At 43.4% G+C, this 21,892-nt stretch overlaps 2 protein-coding genes across 3 annotated transcripts in view; one reads left to right on the top strand and one right to left on the bottom strand.

Annotated features, from left to right (window-relative positions):
* The window catches only part of LOC143767367 (uncharacterized), a 69,452-nt gene extending 56,223 nt beyond the window's left edge, over positions 1 to 13,229 (top strand). Inside the window, exons 2-7 of one of the 2 annotated variants that reach the window (XM_077255651.1) lie at positions 5,056 to 5,226; positions 5,352 to 5,531; positions 5,615 to 5,738; positions 5,819 to 5,916; positions 8,426 to 8,516; positions 11,561 to 13,229. In XM_077255651.1, coding sequence (XP_077111766.1) covers positions 5,056 to 5,226; positions 5,352 to 5,531; positions 5,615 to 5,738; positions 5,819 to 5,916; positions 8,426 to 8,516; positions 11,561 to 12,645 — 1,749 coding nt within the window. In that variant the 3' untranslated portion in view covers positions 12,646 to 13,229. The remainder of the gene's footprint in view (positions 1 to 5,055; positions 5,227 to 5,351; positions 5,532 to 5,614; positions 5,739 to 5,818; positions 5,917 to 8,425; positions 8,517 to 11,560) is intronic. The other variant, XM_077255652.1, reaches the window with a different exon arrangement.
* LOC143767341 (uncharacterized) overlaps positions 1 to 21,892 on the bottom strand; it is an 855,449-nt gene that overhangs the window by 753,663 nt on the left and 79,894 nt on the right. The window lies entirely within an intron of this gene.

The raw sequence follows: 21,892 nt of genomic DNA, 5'->3' as shown, positions 1-21,892 counted from the left end.
CAGGATCCTGCATTTTCCCATAGACTTGTATTAGCAATGGATTGTGACGGATGGCCATCCTTTCATCCGTCGTGCACTGGATCCTGTGTAAAAAAAACAGTCCGTCGGGCAGAGAAAACGTTCAGAGGAACGTTTTTTCTGCACGTCGGAAAATTGGTCAGCGACGCATCCTGTCGCTGACTGTGAAAAGCAGGAATCCAGCGACGGGTCCTGCCCTTTCAAACTGAGCGTGCGTGGAAGAATTTCCCGTCAGGGAAATTCTCTCTCGCTCGCTCTCTTTCTCTTTTTACTATTGATGCTGCCTATGCAGCATCATCAGTAACAAGATATAATGTGAAAAATAATAAAAAAAAATAAAAAATCGCAATATTCTCACCTATCGACTTCCCGCGCAGCGTCACCGACGCTCCCGGCAGCTAGCGTTCCTAGTAATACATTGCGAAATCTCGCGAGAAGTCGCGGTCTCACGAGATTTCGCAATGTATTACTAGGAACGCTAGCTGCCGGGAGCATCACTGCGCGGGACACCTGTAGGTGAGAATATTGCAATTTTTTTTTTTTAACCTAGTTTGTGGTTTGTGTTGTGTATGCATTTTCGCAGTGGAAAACCGCTGCAAAAACGCATACACAACAGGTGTACATAGACCCGTCGAGGCTATCGGACAGGCCCAGTGCACACGTTTTCCACAATCTGCACAGGATCATTTCAACGTCTTGACGGATCGTGTGCAGATTTGGAAGACTGAAGTGTGAAAGAAGCCTTAGCGATGGATGGCCACACGTTTCATCCGTCGTGCACTGGATTCTGCTGATTTTGACGGCCTGTCTTTTACAAAAAACGTTCCTTGAAACGTTTTTTGTCTGCAGTGAAAAAACGTTCCCCGTCGCCTCCTGTGGCATACATCGTTCCACAGAATGGGAGCCTATGGACACTGGATCCTGCGCACACTGTGAAATGCAGGAATCAAGTGATGGATGCAGTTTTTACATCTGAGCAGGCCTGGAAGCATATTCCAACCCGGGGAAAAGTGTCTATCTCTCTCTCCTAAACAGGTAGGACAATCAGTCACTTGTTTGTACCAAGACTAATCAGTTCCACATATAACTATCACCACCACTATCACCTTGAGGAAGCGAGTGTGTATACTTGCAAAACGCGCGTCGGGTTTGCGGTCACATCGTAGACAAGAGGAGACACACTATGGGTAATTAACCCTTGATTTATTGATGCATACCTTATGCTATTTATGTCTGATACATTGTAATGGTTTTTAGCTAGCGCTAAACATGGTGATAGTTATAGGTGGAACTGATTAGTCTTGGTTCAAACAAGTGACTAACTGATTGTCCTACCTGTTTTAAGTTACATTGCTTATGTGCATTGCTTTCTACATGTATATGTAATTATTTAGCATAAAATGTTGTCCTGATCCACCCTGTGACTGTTTCTCCCCTTTTTTGGGGGGATCACACTATTTTATCATATCCTATTATATGTATTTGTATTTAGGCTATGTGGTAAATATCTACCCTTAATAAAATATGTATATTTTGAGATACATTATGACTCAAGTTCTCCTCATATTTAATTGATTTCTTTGAGTCTGTATTTTTTTATATCTTTGATTGTGCATATATACTGGGGACCTATATAATAATTTTAGATTGTACAGAACCACCGACCATGAGCACTAAGACCTGTCACTTTTACAATAAGGATGATAAAATGATGAATCATTTGGAGTTGCCCTGAGTGAATAAGGTTATGTTAAAGTTAGATAAAATACAAAAACAGTGGCATGTAAAAGTTTGGGCATCCCTGGTCAAAATTACTGCTATTGTGAACAGTTGAGCAAGTTGAAGATTCCCAAAGAAGATGTAATACATGTTTTAGAATTAATTTTAATTTGCAAGATAAATGGATTCAAACACACTGCCTAAATTATAATCATATATTTTACTGAAATTAGAAATTCATGAAAGAGAATATGAAAACAAAGACAGCAAAAGATGTTGTCACGAGTGTGCCGTACCCTGCTGGGATCAGAAGATCATATAAGTTAGCTGATCACAGATCCTCTTTAAAGTCTACGCGGACGTTCACATGAGTTGTGCAGGTTTATTCTTTCTTATGGTATGGATGGGGTTAAGAGTTCCTGGTTTACATCTGTTGATATTCTATTTGGCTTTTGTCTCAGCTGCTTCTCATTGGGATCACTCCCCTTCATTATTTAAACCCATTACTGACTTCCTCCCATGCCAGCAGTAGAGTTTTTATCATGTGCTTGACTTCCCTGAAGAAGATGTTCCTGGAGAAGCTGTTGTGATTTTCACTAAAGCCATGGAGTTCTATTTGTTTGTGTGGATTTCTGTGTCTGTCCCATTCCCTGTGTTGTAGTAGTAAGACTAGTGTCTTACTACCCATCTTACTAGCCAGGGTAAAGTTCAGGGTCAGCCAGGGCTTAGACAAGTGACAGCGCATGGGGGGGAAGGACCCGTGTAGGGCGATAGGGAGCGCAGGGTTCAACTTTAGGTAAGTGTTGAGGGGTTATCATCTCCCCCTTTCCCTATCATCAGGGCCTTCCTTTCTTGTTTCCCCCTCTCCTTTTGTGCCTCTCGTCAGGCATCTTCCTGCCCTGGCGTGACAGATGTACAGTATAGTGGAAGGTAATATTAACAGCTCACAAACAATTAATATGTATTATAATCAGCCTACACTGGAGATGGGAAGCCCAGCTTCACAATAGTAGTCTTTAAATTTCACAGTTTACTTTGCACTTGACCCTTCCGTCATCTATGGCCTCATTTTCAACGCCACAATCACAAAAACTGTCTGAGTTTCATCAGTGTTTTCGATTGGCGTTTCATCAGAGTTTGGTCAATTTTTACCATCAGAGTTTGGTCAGAGCATCATCAGTTTTTTGGTGGAAAAAAAACTGTTGGACGTTTCTCCAACTTCTCATATCAGTTTGTGATAAATAGTCATCACACGGTTGGTATTCAACTGCTGTCCAAATTTTTCACAGATCCATAGGCTTGCATTTGCCAATTTGATCAAGGACTCTGTTCAATATTGGTCAAGTCTCCGTGATTTTTGTGGATCACTCAATCTGCAAGAATACATGGACATGTGAACAGCTCAATAGATTATAGTAGGTAGGTGTTCTATCTGTGAAAATCAGGGGTAGAAGTCGTACAAGCATGACTGACATCTGAATGAGCTCTAACAGAAGGTTTTAGATGCCTGTTGTAACTCCCTAATATCTCTGGACCAATGGGGATAAAGAGGAAGCCCCCACACCCTGCTAACCATTTATATGATATAGTCATTATTGACAGTAGCATCTAAGGGGTTAAACAAATATGGACGGTGACAACACTGATCGTGGCTGATGCAGCAAGTTGTCCGCTATAGTGGCCAGCTGATACCTGTTGGATTGTCACCTGTATAGGGATGCTATTCTCTTATATCTCAGGTCAGTAAAAAGACGTATTGGCAGTAATTAATGGGTTAAACTTATCTCAGATAAGTTGGAATACAATATCTGCCTGCCTCAGGAAAATGGAAGAAGCTTTTTCTCAGTCTTAATCAAGAATGCAGTATGTTCTTGCTTTCCTCCTCACATGAAACAGAAGACGCTCAGTCAGACTACTACAGTGAATCCTCTTCTTTCCATTATCTTCCTGAAAGGATAGACAATCAGACATCCATCCAGCTTACTTTCTTTTCTCACAGTTCCTCCCACCTCCTGTCTCATTCCCAAGTGTTGATGGGAGATGTAGTTCTTTCCACTACATTATATAAAGTAGTATAGAGATAAGATGCTTTCCCTCCACTGAATGTTTCTGACAGGATCCCAGTCACTTACGGTCTGCTGCTATAAAAGGCTGAAAATGCAATCTTATAACCCTCTTTTCAGACTTCTGTAGTCTTGCAGCTGCACAGTGAGGCTTTCAGAAAAATTAAAGGGGTTGTCCATGACTAGGACATCCCCTTCTTGATCAAAATGTTTTCCCCCGCTAAAATAATAAAGCCTAGACTCACCTTCTGTGCCGGCGCACTTGCCGCGGTGTCAGCACTCGCCCTCCTCGGGGCTTTCGAATGGTGATGCCCAGTCAGCGCTGTCGACAATGTCTCCAACTTCGGACAAATCACACATGAAGAGGAAGACATGGTTCAGCTGCAGCCCGGTCAGTGACAGTAACGCTGATTGGGCTCCGGCATTACGTTTCATAACACCGCACGAAAGTCCCGGGGCGAGCGATTGCCAACACTGTGGGAATGGCAGCAGCATGGGAGGTGAGTATAGGCTTTTATATTTTATCAGGGCTAAGCAAGGGGTATGAAAAGAAGTTGTAAAAGTAGTGGTCAACTTATTTAAGCATTGTTTTTCATTTTCCTTTTTTTCCTATAGTGAAGCCTAACAGAAAATGAAAGAAAAAACACTATATCTACAGTGAAGAGAAATTACAAGGAAGCTAAAAACACTGTAATATAGATATCTTTATCAGTAACTGCCATACCGTTTAATGTAACATCAGTTTGCAGCTTTTTGGCTAAAAAATTTCTCACAATGCTGTGTTTGTGAACCAGCTTTTATATATTTTATTCTGTTCTAAAACGGGATCCCAGTTCAGAGATGTCAAATTCTGTTAAGGTGACAGAGACATGAATGAGCTTTAGGGAAAATGAATCTAGGAGCAACATATTCAGCTACCAACTCCGAGGAAGAACATACATTTTAATGTGCGTGGTCTAAAATAAATTTGGTTTTATCAGTAGATATAGCGAAAAAAAACCTTGCAGAGTGCTATAAAATAAAACAAATAATACTCAGCTTCACGACCCCCACTACTCCAGTTCCAGATCTCCTATTAGTCTGTGTATTTCCTGCTTTGTCTGGATGAACATGCTATCGCTACAGCCAATTAGTGTCCTACTCATTTACTGTCCTTATGAAAGAATACGACCTCTGCACGTTATATCACGTCATATGTTTCCCCTTATTATATCCAGTAATTTTTAACTTGGAATTCTTTATGATTTTTCATTAGGTCATCTTCTCCCCATTGAGGTCCCTACACTATCGGATCCTCTTAGTGGAGATCTTCTATATAACAGAATTTTTCATGATTGACCTGTCAAGGATGGATAGGGATAGAAACAAGATGGCGGAGAGGATATTACACCTCACCCTGGAGATCCTCTTCCGGCTTACTGGAGAGGTGAGAGATTCTGATGATGTCAAATTGCATCATTCTTATCTATGGGAATAACGGATGGAACTGGAGATGTGAGAACTCTGAAAATGTCTGTAGTGAGATTTATTAATGTGTCTCTCCATAACCAGGATTACACAGTAGTGAAGAAGGCCTCTAGTAAGAATTGTCAGGCCCCTATATTTGAGGGATGGGAAAGACTCCTGAGCCCAGTCACGGAGCTTCCACCTCACCCCCTGATACATGATGACATCAATGACCAGAAGATCCTAGAACTCACCTACAAAATGATTGAGCTGCTGACTGGAGAGGTGACACTGCTGGGAATGCTGGGACATTATTCAGTAATGCTATTAAGGGATCGTGGGGATGACGGTATCATTATATGTGTCAGGTTCGTATAAGGTGTCAGGATGTTGCCATCTATTTCTCCATGGAGGAGTGGGAGTATCTAGAAGGACACAAAGATCTGTACAAGGACGTCATGATGGAGGTTCCCCAGCCCCTCACATCCCCAGGTAATAGACAGAACTAAATACGCATGGCCTGTAATCTATATGTTAAGAATAAATTCACTACCTGTATGTGTTTCCTCTAGTTCTATCCAGTAAGAGGACAACGCCAGAGAGATGTCCCCGTCCTCTTCTTCCACAGGACTGTAAACAAGAAAATCTCAAGGTTCCTCAGAATCAACAGGTAGATGGAGAGAAGGTGCCATTAAAACTTGTGTAGAAGGCTGTAAAGGTACCGTTACACTAAACGACTTACCAACGATCACGACCAGCGATACGACCTGGCCGTGATCGTTGGTAAGTCGTTGTGTGGTCGCTGGGGAGCGTCACACAGACAGCTCTATCCAGCGACCAACGATCAGGGGAACGACTTCGGCATTGTTGAAACTGTCTTCAACGATGCCGAAGTCCCCCTGCAGCACCCGGGTAACCAGGGTAAACATCGGGTTACTAAGTGCAGGGCCGCGCTTAGTAACCGATATTTACCCTGGTTACCATTGTAAAAGTAAAAAAAAAACACTTACATACTCACATTCTGATGTCTGTCACGTCCCCCGCCGGCGTCCACAGGGTTAAAACTGCTTTCGGCAAGAGCGCTGCTAATATGCACGCGCTGCTGCCGAGAGCTTCCCTGCACTGAATGTCAGCGCCGGCAGTAACAGTGGTGACGTCACCGCTGTGCTCTGCTTTACGGCCGGCGCTGACAGTCAGCGCACGTGCATATTAGCAGCGCTCTTGCCGAAAGCAGTTTTAACCCTGTGGACGCCGGGGGACGTGACAGACATCAGAATGTGAGTATGTACTTTTTTTTTAACTTTTACAATGGTAACCAGGGTAAATATCGGGTTACTAAGCGCGGCCCTGCGCTTAGTAACCCGATATTTACCCTGGTTACAAGTGAACACATCGCTGGATCGGCGACACACACGCCGATCCAGCGATGACAGTGGGTGATCAGCGACCAAAAAATGGTCCTGATCATTCCCATCGATCAACGATCTCCCAGCAGGTGCCTGATCATTGGTCGCTGTCACACATAACGAGATCGTTAGTGTGATCGTTGCTACGTCACCAAAAGCGTGACGTTGCAATGATATCGTTAACGATATCGTTATGTGTGACTCAGCCTTTAGGGTCGTGTTCAGTCTTGTTTTATACACTAATATTTGACATTGAATGGCCAATTTATTAGCGACACCGGCCTTTTTATAATTGCAGCTACAACTTATGGAATTTAGGTCTATGACCCCGGAGTACAGCATAAAATCAATTGAGTACATTTCCCATTGACCCGTTTTAGCGTAAATCAATGAGGAATTAATCCAAAAATGAGGCAGTCGATGAAAGAGTAGCCAGGACCAGTATTCAAATACTGCCCATCTTATTTGAAAATGCTTGTTACTCACCTGTGCTGCATCCAAAACAGTGTGTTCTACATTAGAAGCACAGTTGATGCGATTTATAGATATCCCATGCCTACTGTGCTTCTATTTATTGCGGTGCGTGTTTATGAGCCGCAGAATATTAATTATCTGCAGCGGAGACGTTGGTGTCTGCTGTGTAGTTTCACCTATAGCCATTCACTAGATGTGGTAAATTCCCATGTTTCAGTTAACACATGCGGATTTAACTGCGTGATTAGAACGCAGCGTTTTGGCCCAGTGAAAATACGCTGTATCCAAAACACGGCTATTTCCTGATCGTGGGATGTAGCCTTAGGCAAATATCACCTTTCAAAGATGGTGAGTGACCAACTAAGTTGTAAGAACTCCCGATATGTCATTATTAGCACAGATGGGTTATAATGGCACAAGTTTTCTAGTGCTGTCTAAGTGAAACAGTAAAGCAAGACTTCGCCCCCCCAAAAAAATGCAAAATTTAGACAACTAAGCATGTAAAAACAGTCTAATCAGATGAGTTCAGTTTTTTGAGGCACCATGTGGATGAGAAGGTCAGAATTTGGCACAAACTCCAGGAATCCTTTACAGTCAGGCTGGTGGAGATGAAGTAACGCTGTGGGGAATGTTTACTTGGCACATACGAAATCCTCTGATACCTGTGGATAGATATTTCGATACTAAAGTACGGCTTAACCAACCATTGCGGACCACCAATCATCCCTTTATAGCAGATGTTAACCTTATGGATGAAGGACAATCCACCACTCCGCAGCGGTCATATAGTCAAAAATTGCTTACAGGAACATAACAGTGAGTTTTTCTTGCTTCTCCTGCGTTCATACTCCCCAGATCTTCATCCTGTAGAACATCCCTGGGATGAGGGAGAACGGGCTGTTTAGACCATGTCAGTTCCTCAATCTATTCTGCCACAACTGCATGAAGCTATCCTGTCAGCAAAGGCCAATATTCCTTCAGAATACTCTCAACAGCTGATGGAGTGTATGCAATGACAAATTGCTTTGGGTCTAGAGATCAAAGGTGGTGCAGATGGGTTTCTCAAAAAAAAAAGTGGCCATTCAATGTATGTTTTATGCTTGGTGCAGATGACATGATAATGCTGATCATAGAAACTAGATGTCTGGATCTTCTCACAATTTTCTGGTTATGGACACTGGTAGAATTAGGAGCCAACGGGTTGGATTTATATAGGAGAGCTGCAGCTATGTGATAACTACCGTCTGATCATTATACTAAGTGTATAACTGTTTGTGACGTTTACAATATTTATTTCAGGATGAAAATCTGCCCAATATTAATACTACAGAGACATATATGCGGGGTGATGAGCAGTGTAAAGAGGAGATTCCTACGTATGACTACCCAGGTGAGTAGTGACCACTAAATGCAGAGAATTCGCAGATTTTACCCACTCACTGGCTGCTACAATTGTGTGTTGAATTCTTTATGACAGGGGTGCACAACTTCAGTCCTCAAGAGCCACCAACAGTGCATGTTTTCAGGATTTTCTTAGTATTGCACAGGTGATAATTTAATCACTTGCACAGGTAATGATTCTATCACTGTGTAATGCTAAGGAAATCCTTAAAACGTGCACTGTTGGTGGCTCTTGAGGACTGGAGTTGTGCACCCCTGCTTTAGGGTTTGTTACACTGTTATATTATTTTGGGGGGAGGGGTTTGTTTTATTTTTACATACATTTTTCAGAAGTGGTGATACCAAGTATGTTTATGTTTTATTTCTTTACTCTTTCTTATTTTTAGAAATATTTCATTTTTAAAAAATATTTAGAATTGAGAGTCCTCAGTGGTTGATACCTTTCCTGTATCAAAATGGAGGATACCAGAATGTACCGCATCTTTATGGATCTTTCCTGTATTGATTTTTTAAGACACTCTAGGCATTTAAACCTTTAGTTTACTGATTGCTTGTTCTATAGACAACAATTCCACAATATTGTAGTATTTTTTTTATTGAAAAGGTAAAATAACACAGAGCAACAACATAATGGTATTTTAAATCATAACAATCAATTCTGGATATTCCAACATGCAACAAAAACATACAAAACCTACAAGAAACAAAATGAGCAAAAACTCTGCTGTAACTAAGTAAAAAGAAAAAGTGCATTTAAATAACACAGCATCCTTAGTAATACTGTTTTTGATCAAAAATAGCATAAAAGCCATCCCACCTTGACAAGGAGACTGTGATCGGGATGGTCCTACACTGTCTAATATTAAAAACCTTACCCCGTGTCAGTGTTGACCTCAGTGTGTGAATAAGGGCAGACAAGAGGACCTGGTCCCAACCAGTGGACATCAGTCTGTGGAAGCCTTTAAATGTGATTTCCAGCTCAGGGGAGACCACACCGCAGATTGAACAGAATGCAAAAATACAAAGAAAAAAACATACAAAAATTGAGCTTGGTTTGAGTTGATATACATGACATTGGCCATAAAACATACAAAACCTACAAGAAACAAAATGAGCAAAAACCCTGATTTAACTAAATAAGTAAAAAGCAAAAGTGCATTTAAATAACACAGAGTCCTTAATAATACGGTTTTTGATCAAAAATTGCATAAAATCCATCCCACCGTGACAAGGTGACTCTGATCGGGAGGTCCTACACTGTCTAATATTAAAAACCTAAAGGTACCGTCACACTCAGCGACGCTGCGGCGATCTAGACAACGAGCCAACCTAAACTAGATCGCTGGAGCGTCGCTGTTTAGGTCGCTGTAGAGACGTCAAACACAGCAACTCCAGAACGATGCAGGAGCGATCCAGTGACGTAACGGCGACTCACTTATCGTTCTCGCTGGTTGATAGCTCCATGTCTGGCATTGCTGGCGTCATTGCTTTTGATGTCAAACATGACGATACACGCCGACCTGGCGACGAAATAAAGTTCTGGACTTCTAGCTCCGACCAGCGATGGAACAGCGGGATCCAGATCGCTGCTGCATGTCAAACACAACGAGATCGCTATCCAGGACGCTGCAACGTCACGGATCGTTGTCGTTCTCGTTGCAAAGTTGCTGAGTGTGATGGTACCTTTACCCTGTATCAGTGTTGACCTCAGTGTGTGGCTTCCCCATACTGCTGTCCACTGGTTGGCACCAGGTCCTTTTGTCTGTCCTTATTCACACACTGAGCATACCCCCGGAGCATCGGTGCTGGAGCCGTGGGGGATTTATCATTTCATGCTAATTATTTTTACATTTTTAGAAAACCCCTGTAGTGTCTGTTCACACACACCATTTTAGTTGCAGATTGATCTACAGTGTTGGCTGGAAATATTCTGCTTTTTTGCAGCCTTTTCACTTGCGTTTTTGCTTCCCATTCATTTGACTAGGGAAAAAAATGCTGCAGAAATGGTGAAAGACGATGAGCAACAGATTTTTTTTTTTTTAAAAGTGTCTCCTGGCCTGTGTCCATGTATGGCTGCTGCACTGTGACAGCGCGGAATAGTATAGTAGATGGCACTATTCCATCCAATAGTATATTAAGCCCTGTTCACACTGCACTTCTGCAGTGCGTCTGGGGACTCTGCCTGAATCCCCCTAAAATAGGATTCACATAAATCCCAGACGGGGGCCACAGACTGCACTGACACCAGCAGAGGTCAAATGAATTTGTTTTGTTTTTTTATGAAATTGACTGATTTATTTTCTTAGGGTAATGTGCACACGATCAGGAATTTGCAGCGCTTTGGACTTAGTGCATGTCTGCTGCGTCCAAAGTGCTGCCAGCTTTTGAACGCAGATGAATACTCTGATCACTGAACTGTGCAGAATCACCGCGGCCAATATGTTAAATGGATGAGATTTATCTTGCAAAGGCTAGCGTCTCCACAAAATATAGACATGCTGCAGGGGTCTGGAGAGACCCACCTCATGTCCGTCTCCGCTGGTGAGTCACGGACGTCAGTGCACACATAGTGGAGATGGGGTTATTTGAAATCCCATCCACTATCCTGTAACATCTGGACGCTGCGGAATGGACCCTTCACAATCCATCATTATACCTGTTTAAAGCCATGATTTTTACATGACCTTACTGCTTCTTGTATTTGCCCTGCACGGTGCTAGAGTACATTTATTAGTCAAAAGTATGTGATGTGACACCAGCTAATAACACTATTTGGCTACTTTATGATTCACTGAACATTTTCACTAGAAAACCTTGCTGACAAGAGTGAAATTAATTTTTTTTTTAACACAGCCTCAAGGCTTCATATAATCTATAAGTTGCTTTGACGTCTGCTGTTCCCATCACTCCTTTTCTCACTTGATATTTGAATTTTACTATGATTTGAAATATGATACATTATATAAAACACTATAACTATAATTTCAGGGCATAGTTATTGAAAGTAATAAAATCAAGTTTTATTCTTGGCAGATGACTGTACCTGGAGCGCTGAACGACTTCTGCTATCAGTTATCAAAGTAGATGATCATGACCTCACACCAGACACATGTGAAGTTTATTCCACTATTCCAGATATAACTCCAGCCCTTCACAGCAAAACTCTATTATTTGATCCTTTTCAACAATTGTTAACTAACGATGATTCACAGACACTTATGCAAAATGAAGATAACAAAAGGGACAATGAATATCAAACAGCTCAAACAACGGAGAAGCGATTTTCATGTTCAGAATGTGGAAAATGTTTTACATCTAAATGCTATCTTGATAAACATCAGAGAGTTCACACAGGGGAGAAGCCATTTTCATGCTCAGAGTGTGGGAAATGTTTTACCTATAAATCCGGCTTATTTAGACATCACAAAATTCATACAGGTGAGAAACTATTTTTATGTTCAGAATGTGGGAAATCTTTTAGTGTGAAATCAAAACTTGTCACACATCAAAGAATTCATACAGGGGAAAAGCCATATTCATGTTCTGAATGTGGGAAATGTTTTTCTCAGAAAGCTGATCTTGCTAAGCATCAACGAATTCACACAGGGGAGAAGCCATTTTCATGTTCAGAATGTAGGAAATGTTTTAACCAGACATCAGAACTTGTTGCACATCTGAGAACTCACACAGGGGAGAAGCCATATTCATGTTCGGTGTGTGGGAAACATTTTACAGAGAAATCAAATCTTGTTACACATCAGAGAATTCATAGAGAGGAGAAGACCTTTTCATGCTCAGAATGTGGGAAATATTTTAAAGTGAAATCATATCTTGTTAGACATCAGAGAACTCACACAGGGGAGAAGCCATTTTCATGCTCAGAATGTGAGAAATGTTTTAGACAGAAATCAGATTTAGTTATACATCAGAGAACTCACAACGGACAGAAGCCATTTTCTTGTCCAGAATGTGGCAAATTTTTCATAAAAAAATCAAATCTTGTGGCACATCAGAGAATTCACACAGGGCAAAAGCCATATTCATGTTCAGAATGTGGAAAATGTTTTAACCAGAAATCAAATCTTGTTGTGCATGAGAGAAGTCACATAGTAAAGTAGCTATTGTCTTTTTTTTATTTTATGGACAAATTAAAGGATTAAAAAATACAACAGTTACTGTCAAAGTGCCAGTAAGCAAAAAACTCAATAAACATCAGTTATCAAAAAAGGAAATAGAATAAAAATAATATGCCTAATTATCAGTCACCTGTATACAATATTTCCCATTTATATATACAGTGTTACCACATCTTAAAGGGGTTGTCTGGTGCCGTAGAATCAGAACGCATGCCGAAGCACCATCCATTCCTCTCTTTTATCTACCGTAATTAATAGGGTGAAGTTAATTAAATGAGACCAGCTGCGAATCAGATGGTTGCTTCGGGCCACTGTCCAAATCTCATGTGTGCGGACAGATCAGATTGTAGAAAATTATATTACAAAAGGTCTAAAACTTGTTACCAATCATTATTAAAGGAAAGGTACCATAAAAAAAATGTTTGCAACAATTGAAAAAATGAAATGTATTAATGTTTTATTTTTTTAAAATAAGCATTATAATTTGTTGTTAATGAAGTAAAATATGAAAAATAATTTTAAAAAGTTTGGTGTTTTGACTTTAAACACTAGGGGGAGGAGCTTCTGAAATTTACTATGAAAGCCTAATGTGCAACTACCGCAAATTATGACTGCATTAAATGTTTGGGTCTGCTCGTGTGTGTGACATCACCTCTCCTTCCCTTCTGGGTGTTTTCAGAAGGATAAGAAATGACGAAGTTTAGGATCACAGTGAGGAGCCATTTTATTGGTGACTGCCAGTGATACTGACAAGTACAGTGTCACAGAGAATGGCCGGCAGCACTGATTCTGTTAGATCAGGGGTGGGGAACATCAGGCCCACGAGCAGATTCTCAGGGACCGCATTCTTGGGCAGGGAGCTGTATTTTGATTACAACCAGCTCATTAATTTCTTCTTACTCTGTTAGCACACACATGCAGAGTTCACTACTGAACACTGAAGGGCATGCAATGAAAGATTACGTCCTGACACCAGTGCCAGATTCAGGATGTACTTTGTGGGTGGAGTTTGTACGGCCCCCGAAGGATTGTATAAATATCCAAATAGCCCTTGGCAGGAAAAAGATTCCTGACCCCTGGGTTTGTTGGTGCTGCTTGCTGTATCATAAGCTGGGATTAGATACATGGAGTGCATCACGTGCGCGATTAGATACACATTTAGAGTAACACGCTGGGATTAGATACAGGGCTAAGTGTAATTTAATCATATGATGGGATTAGATATTGAGCTCAGCAGAGTGTATCACACAGGAGATTAGATACGCAGTATCTAATGCATGTAATGTGTAACCCCGCTCCGTCCACTTCTATGTGACTAGTAGTGTAGTATGTGACCCCGCTCCGTCCACTATATTACTACTCCCATAGAAATAAAGAAAGCGGGGTCAAACATTCAGTGCCACCATCAGGGCATTATTACCCTTACTAGTGTATGGGGCCCGTGAGCTGGGAGGGCCCTGTGTCAGAGTTTTCATAAACCGGAGCGGTGTGTGGAGGGAGCAGGAGGAGAAGCGTCATTGAGACAGACAGTTTGGAGAGGTAGCCAGTGCTGAGCAACAGGAGGGCAGGACTTCCACCATCCAGTCCCCGCTGAGTGTGGGCTTAGTGCAGTATTCTCCCCAGTCAGTCAGTGAGTCACTGAGCAGCAGGAGCAGCGCAGCCCCCACCAGGTGTCTGATTCTGTGCTGGTGAAGTGTATGGACGGTGTCCTGACAGGCTCCAGTCCACACATGCAGCAAACGCATCCTCAGTGAGCCGGCCGGTGTGCTCAGTGACAGCATCAGCCATACTATCGGCACAGCAGCCAGCTCACTGAGGATGCTGTTGTGTCCTGACCCCTGCCTATGTGTCAGTTATAGATCCTGATCTGATAAGAGCAGAGCCAGTGACTCCTCTCCCCTCACCTCCTGCAGAAAAGCATAAGGCTGCTGATTCCACTATGTCCCCCTGACAGGATACAGCAGCCCCCTCTCAGGATTCCCACAGGTGGCATTCACTCTCCAAACTACTCTGATAAACTTCAGTCTTCAGTATTGAGCTCCTGTGTCCCAGATTGGGTACAGCCAACCTTATCCTTCCGGGGAGGAGGCAGGGGGTCAGCAAAACTTCCACAGTATTACAGAAAAAAAGTAACTGAGGCCGGACTCCAGCATGAGAAGCTATTGGGAGAAGATCTGCAGGGGAATAAAGGCTCTTAGTCCTCACTCACAGGAGCGTATAAAATGGCAGAGTGCAATGTGATGTTTTATTGGACAGCAGTCTGCACAATGTTATACTGTTCTGCCCATCTTAATGTGCAATAAGTTAATTGTCATGTTATTCAAGTTGTGGCCACTGGAGGTCATCAGTTGCCTACTTTTCATGTTGTTTACCAACTCTTTCCCCAGAAGAGCAGTGTCTTCTGGGTAAGTTCCGCCCTCATTCTTCTTGTGGAAGACAAGCTTCAGTAGCCATTTCTCCTCAGGACTCAAGGGAGGCACACGTGTTCCTGTCTCACTTACTTTCCTACCCCTGTCCTAACGGATCTCGGTATGTTTATAAAGGTTTAAATGCATCTTATGTTTGTGTTAGTATCTGGGCCTTATGCAGCTCCTATAGTCTGATATAGTTAGGCAGATTGTGCTCTGCAGCTTGCAGTTAGGTTGATGTATGTTAACTCTGAATGTAGCAAATAGATAATGGCTGCACTCAAGTTTATTGTGCTAAAGCAAGGAAATGTGCAATACATGAAATGTGAACAGCATAATGGCTTGTGAAATTTATGAAAAAACACATGAGATTTTTAGCACAAAATTTGGCCAAATATTGTGAGCCCATTCACCAAACGTCAAGGTAATCTCAGATCGAATGGGTAACTAACCTGTCTGCCTAGTGTGAACACTTACCTATGGCTAATAAAATGGTAAAGCCTGTATTTATAGAGGAGGTTAGAACCAACTGTGTTTGGATGTAGTTAAAATCACAGCATGGTGAAGGGCGGGGCGTTCAAGTCAGAAAAAGCAATACATAGTAAATATAGAAAAACTGACTGAACAGCCATCTAGTCTGAACTGGTGCATAACCAAAAAGTCTTACATAGCAAATAGATAATGGCTGCACTCAAGTTTATTGTGGTTATGCACCAGTTCAGACTAGATGGCTGTTCAGTCAGTTTTTCTATATTTACTATGTATTGCTTTTTCTGACTTGAACGCCCCGCCCTTCACCATGCTGTGATTTTAACTACATCCAAACACAGTTGGTTCTAACCTCCTCTATAAATACAGGCTTTACCATTTTATTAGCCATAGGTAAGTGTTCACACTAGGCAGACAGGTTAGTTACCCATTCGATCTGAGATTACCTTGACGTTTAGTGAATGGGCTCACAATATTTGGCCAAATTTTGTGCTAAAAATCTCATGTGTTTTTTCATAAATTTCACAAGCCATTATGCTGTTCACATTTCATGTATTGCACATTTCCTTGCTTTAGCACAATAAACTTGAGTGCAGCCATTATCTATTTGCTATGTAAGACTTTTTGGTTATGCACCAGTTCAGACTAGATGGCTGTTCAGTCAGTTTTTCTATATTAACTCTGAATGTAGACAGATGCAACTTTGTATAGAATAGGGCAGTGCTGTTAGAATTACTGTGTAATGCACTCTGCACAATTCTTGCTGTAATGTCCCAGTTATTTATGTGATTGCACCCTGTATGTGCATATACTGATATGCTGTTATTCTTTACAGTTTTTCACCAGTCATCCACTATGATTATTCACTGAACATCCACTTTGTACATCAACATCATTCATCAACATCATTCACTATCGATCATCTACTATGAATACTATCCACCAACGTTATCCATTCAACGTTATAGTTTATGTTATCATCACCCTAATAAATAAGACTTGAGCTTCAATACAGTCTGTTTAATGGAATGTGGATGAAGGTTTAGCCGTATGTTGGAATCCACACAGCATCCTACGTGGAGGAAGGCAGAACAATGAAAAACGAGACCGCCAGTCGCAGGCGGTGATTGTAAAGCAAGAACAGATTAGCTGCCTTCAGTGAAACTGATAGCCGGTCGCAGGCTGTAGTTGATCAGACTGTACGGAACCGCTAACACCCACACTGCTCCGCATTCGGGTACCACAGCAGCCGCCATACAGCCGCAGAACTATACTGCAGCCCGCCAAGAAGAGCTACATCGTTCCCGCCACGCGGAAGCCCACCGCACATAGACTCAGTTTCCCGCCAAAACACTCAGCAGTACGCAGCTAAGCGCACAATGTCTCAAAACAGCACATCTTCACTCAAGACGAGATCACGAGCAAGCTCTAGCAGGTCATCATTAGCAGAGCTGGCTGCTGTCGCCCGTGCTGAAGCTGAAGCAGCCAAAGCGAGGTCCTCCTTCGCCGAGAAAGAAATGCATCTAAAGCTGAGACAAGCAGAGCATGAAGCAGAAAATGCACGTTTGCGGGCAGAGCAAGAGGCAGAAAGTGCACGCCTGCAAGCCGAAACTGCACGCCTGCAAGCCGAAACCGCACGTCTGCGGGCAGAACAAGAGACAGAAACCGCACGCCTGCAAGCCGAGACCGCACGTTTGCGGGCAGAAAAAGAGGCAGAAAGTGCGCGCCTGCAAGTGTCTCTAGAAAGACTTATGGCAGACAAAGAGACAGCAGCTGCAATAGCTAAGGCAGAGTACTTGGAAGCCATGAAGGACCCTGATTATGGGAGACGCAGCAACGTTCTTGGAACAGATCTAGAGCAGCAAGATCCAGCTCAGCGCGTTGCAGAGTACGTCCATCGACACTCCAGCATGGACAACACCCTCGACAGACTACATCGATCAGCCTACGTCGATTATCATCGATCCAACCCCGAACTTCTCTACTACAAACAAGAAGACGTTCAGCACAGAGATGTCGACCACAGCTACCGTTCCACTGAGAAGAAGGTACAGCTCCCACCTCACCTTAAAGAGACATCTTCTTCACCAGAAAGGTACTATGCAGACTGTCCGAAGCCAAGAGCGTCTCACAGGTATGGTGATGCACCACACACTAGACATGACTATAACATACCGGCTCGTACCAACACTGATCAAGCCACCATAGACTTGGCAAAGTTCTTTGCCCGCCGAGAACTGGTAACAAAAGGACTTGTAAAGTTCACTGACAAAGCCGAAAACTATAGGTCATGGCGAGCTTCGTTCCAGAACGCCATTCAGGGACTGGACCTTTCTAGTAGTGAGGAGTTAGATCTCCTGGTAAAGTGGCTTGGAACTGAATCGGTCGAGCATGCTAAAAGACTGAGAGACATTAACATAGAATACCCACACATAGGTCTACGTAAAGTGTGGGAAAGACTTGACGAATGCTATGGGTCCATAGAAGTAATAGAGAATGCTTTATTCAAAAGAATTGATGATTTCCCTAAGATAGGGCCCAAAGGTTATCAAAGGCTTAGAGAATTGAGTGATTTATTGATAGAGTTACAGGTTGCCCAGAAGGAAGGTCACTTGCCTGGATTGGCATTCTTAGGGTACCGTCACACAGTGCAATTTTGATCGCTACAACGGCACAATTCGTGACGTTCCAGCGATGCATTTACGATATCGCTGTGTCTGACACGCTACTGCGATCCGGATCCCCGCTGAGAATCGTACGTCGTAGCAGATCGTTTGAAACTTTCTTTCGTCGTCTAGTGTCCCGCTGTGGCGGCATGATTGCATTGTGTGACACAGGTTGTATACGATGTGCGCACAGTAACCAACGGCTTCTACATCGCAAATACGTCATGAAATTATCGCTCCAGCGCCGTGTATTGCAACGTGTGAACGCAGTATACGACGCTGGAGCGATACTTATACGACGCTGCAACGTCACGAATCGTGCCGTCGTAGCGATGAAAATGGCACTGTGTGACGGTACCCTTAGACACTGCTAGGGGTGTCAATCCAATAATACAAAAACTTCCTTACAATCTTCAAGAAAGGTGGATTATATATGGTTCACGGTATAAACAAATTCATAATGTACCATTCCCTCCTTTTACTGTATTTGTTGAGTTTGTCACCGAGCATGCCAGGATCAGAAATGACCCTAGTTTTGATTTCACTCTGTCATGTTCCACTACCCCTGGTGTCAAACTCAGTAAGACACCCGTGGCAGTCCATAAATCTAATATTGATTCCACAGGTCCTCCTCACAAGACAACTAAGCCCCCTACGGAAGAGAGCAAACCTCAGGATGTCAGTAAGCAGTGTCCTCTACACAGGAAACCACATCCTCTACTAAAGTGCAGAGCCTTCAGGGAGAAGACTTTAGAGGATCGCAAAGGTTTCCTCAAGGAAAACAACATCTGCTTCAAATGTTGTGCTACAACCTCCCACTTTGCCAGGAACTGTGAAGCTAGCGTGAAATGTGCAGAATGCAGCAGCACGGATCACAATACAGCCTTGCACCCTGGACCACCTCCAGGAGCGTTGTCACAGGCAGAGGAGCACGATGAGAAGCAGAAGAACACCGACGAAGACACCCCTGCGGTCATCTCTCAATGTACGGAGATCTGTAAGGGACTCACAGGAGGAAGATCCTGTTCAAAAATCTGCCTTGTCCGAGTCTATCCAGCAGACCACAGAGACAAAGCGCTCAAGATATATGCAATCCTGGATGACCAAAGTAATAGGTCTTTAGCCAGGTCCATCTTCTTTGACAACTTCAACATTGTAGGCCCCGGTTCTCCCTACTCCCTTAGGACATGTTCAGGTACCGTCGAGACGGCGGGGAGGAAAGCAACCGGATACAAAGTGGAGTCCATAGATGGCCAGATCTGCCTGTCACTACCGACCATCCTGGAGTGCAACCAGATTCCTGACAACAGGTCTGAGATACCTTCACCAGAGGTGGCAACATATCACCCTCACCTGAAGCATATAGCCCACCTGATACCTGAGTTGGAACCAGAAGCCCCAATAGCTTTACTTCTGGGAAGAGATATACTACGAGTCCACAAGACTAGAGAATATATCAACGGCTCCCGGAATGCCCCATACGCTCAGAGGCAAGACCTTGGATGGGTCATTGTAGGAGATGTCTGCCTAGGAGGAGCACACAAGCCGGTCTCAGTCAACAGTATGCTTACCAGCACACTAGAAAATGGACGTCCATCTCTCTTCCAGCCGTGTCACAATAGTCTGCTGGTAAAGGAACTACCGAGCAGCATTCCCCTACCTTGCCCTTTCTCAGTTCCTATCAACGAAGACCACGCCTGTGAAGGTGAACAAGACCACATAGGATGTACAGTCTTCCACAGGACAAAGGAAGACAACAAGGTAGCGATGTCTATAGAAGACAGGATGTTCTTGGACATCATGGATGAACAAATAGTCAAGGATATGTCGAACAGTTGGGTCGCACCTCTACCATTTCGACCTCAGAGGAGACGCCTACCCAACAACAGGGAATTGGTCTACAGCAGATTCATCTCCCTAAGACACAAGCTTCAGAAGTCACCTGAGACGAGGGAACATTTCTTTACTTTCATGGGAAAGATATTCCAGAACAACCACGCAGAGATTGCACCTGCACTTCGACACTCAGAGGAGTGTTGGTACCTGCCCATCTTCGGAGTGTACCATCCTAAGAAGCCAGGTCAAATTAGAGTGGTATTCGACTCAAGCGCCAAATGCGAAGATGTGTCATTGAATGACGTCTTACTGTCGGGCCCAGACCTCAACAACAGACTTCTGGAAGTATTACTCTGTTTTCGTAGAGATTCAGTGGCATTTATGGCTGACATACAGCAGATGTTCCACTGTTTTCTCGTCAAAGAGGAACACAGAAACTACTTGAGGTTCTTCTGGTACCGTGACAACGACCCAGACAAAGACATCGCAGAGTACCGGATGCGGGTACACATCTTTGGGAACAGCCCTTCCCCAGCAGTCGCAATCTACGGCCTCCGACATTCTGCCAAAAAGGGTGAAGAAGAGTATGGCTCGGACATTAGGTCCTTCGTGGAAAAGGATTTCTACGTGGATGACTGTTTGAAGTCCACACCGACAAGTGAAGCCGCAATCAGTCTACTAAAGAGGACTCGTGACATGCTCGCTCAGTCTAACCTAAGGTTACACAAGATTTCCTCCAACAGCCGAGAGTTGATGGAAGCCTTTCCCTCTGAAGACTATTCCAGCGATCTAAAGGATTTAGACCTCAGCATTGACTCCCTTCCCATGCAGCGGAGCCTCGGATTACTGTGGGACCTGAAGACAGATGCTTTCACCTTTCAGATCAGCAAGGATGAGAAACCCTTCACGCGCAGAGGAGTTCTTTCCTTCATGAATAGTTTATACGACCCCTTGGGATTTGTAGCTCCAGTAACCATCCAAGGAAAGCTGATGCTCAGGGACTTCACCCAAGACACTACTGATTGGGATGATCCACTTCCAGCAGAAAAAGCTGACATGTGGGCAGAGTGGAGGAAGTCTCTTGAAGCCCTGACCAACCTTCGTGTGAAACGACCGTATGCTCCTGTGCCATCCACAGAGGTCAAAACGCAAAGACTTTGTATTTTCTGTGATGCATCATTCAAAGCGATTGCAGCAGTAGCGTACCTCAAAACCATAGACGTAAGAGGACAGTGCCATATCGGGTTCGTTATGAGCCGGACAAAATTGGCGCCACTTCGTGAACACACGATACCCAGACTGGAACTCTGTGCTGCTGTCCTTGCAGTTGAGTTGGCCGAACTGATCTCGGATGCGATGAGTCTGAAGATCAAGGATGCAGAGTTCTACACCGATAGCAAGGTGGTACTGGGGTACATCTGTAACGAGACACGATGCTTCTACGTCTACGTCAGCAACCGGGTACTTCGGATAAGAAGATCCACCGGCCCTAATCAGTGGCACTACGTACCTACTCACCACAATCCTGCGGACCACGCGACTAGATCCGTTGCACCCAGTTATCTGAAGGACACTACATGGTTCACAGGTCCTACCTCTTTGTACCGTTCGATGCCCCACATCAGCAGGCCTGATACTTTCGAACTAGTGGGTCCAGACACAGATGAAGAGATCCGACCTCAAGTGTCTGCTCTACATACAGAGACTTCAAGCTGTCACCTTGAATCTCACCGGTTCAGCAGGTTCTCCACCTGGAAGTCACTTGTTCGAGCTATAGCTTGTCTATTTCATGTAACCCAGTCCTACAAGTCAACACTACCTGATAGCCCG

Source organism: Ranitomeya variabilis, chromosome 4 (assembly GCF_051348905.1).
Source record: "Ranitomeya variabilis isolate aRanVar5 chromosome 4, aRanVar5.hap1, whole genome shotgun sequence".
Classification (NCBI taxonomy): domain Eukaryota; kingdom Metazoa; phylum Chordata; class Amphibia; order Anura; family Dendrobatidae; genus Ranitomeya; species Ranitomeya variabilis.
This window is presented reverse-complemented; position numbering and strand designations above follow the sequence as displayed.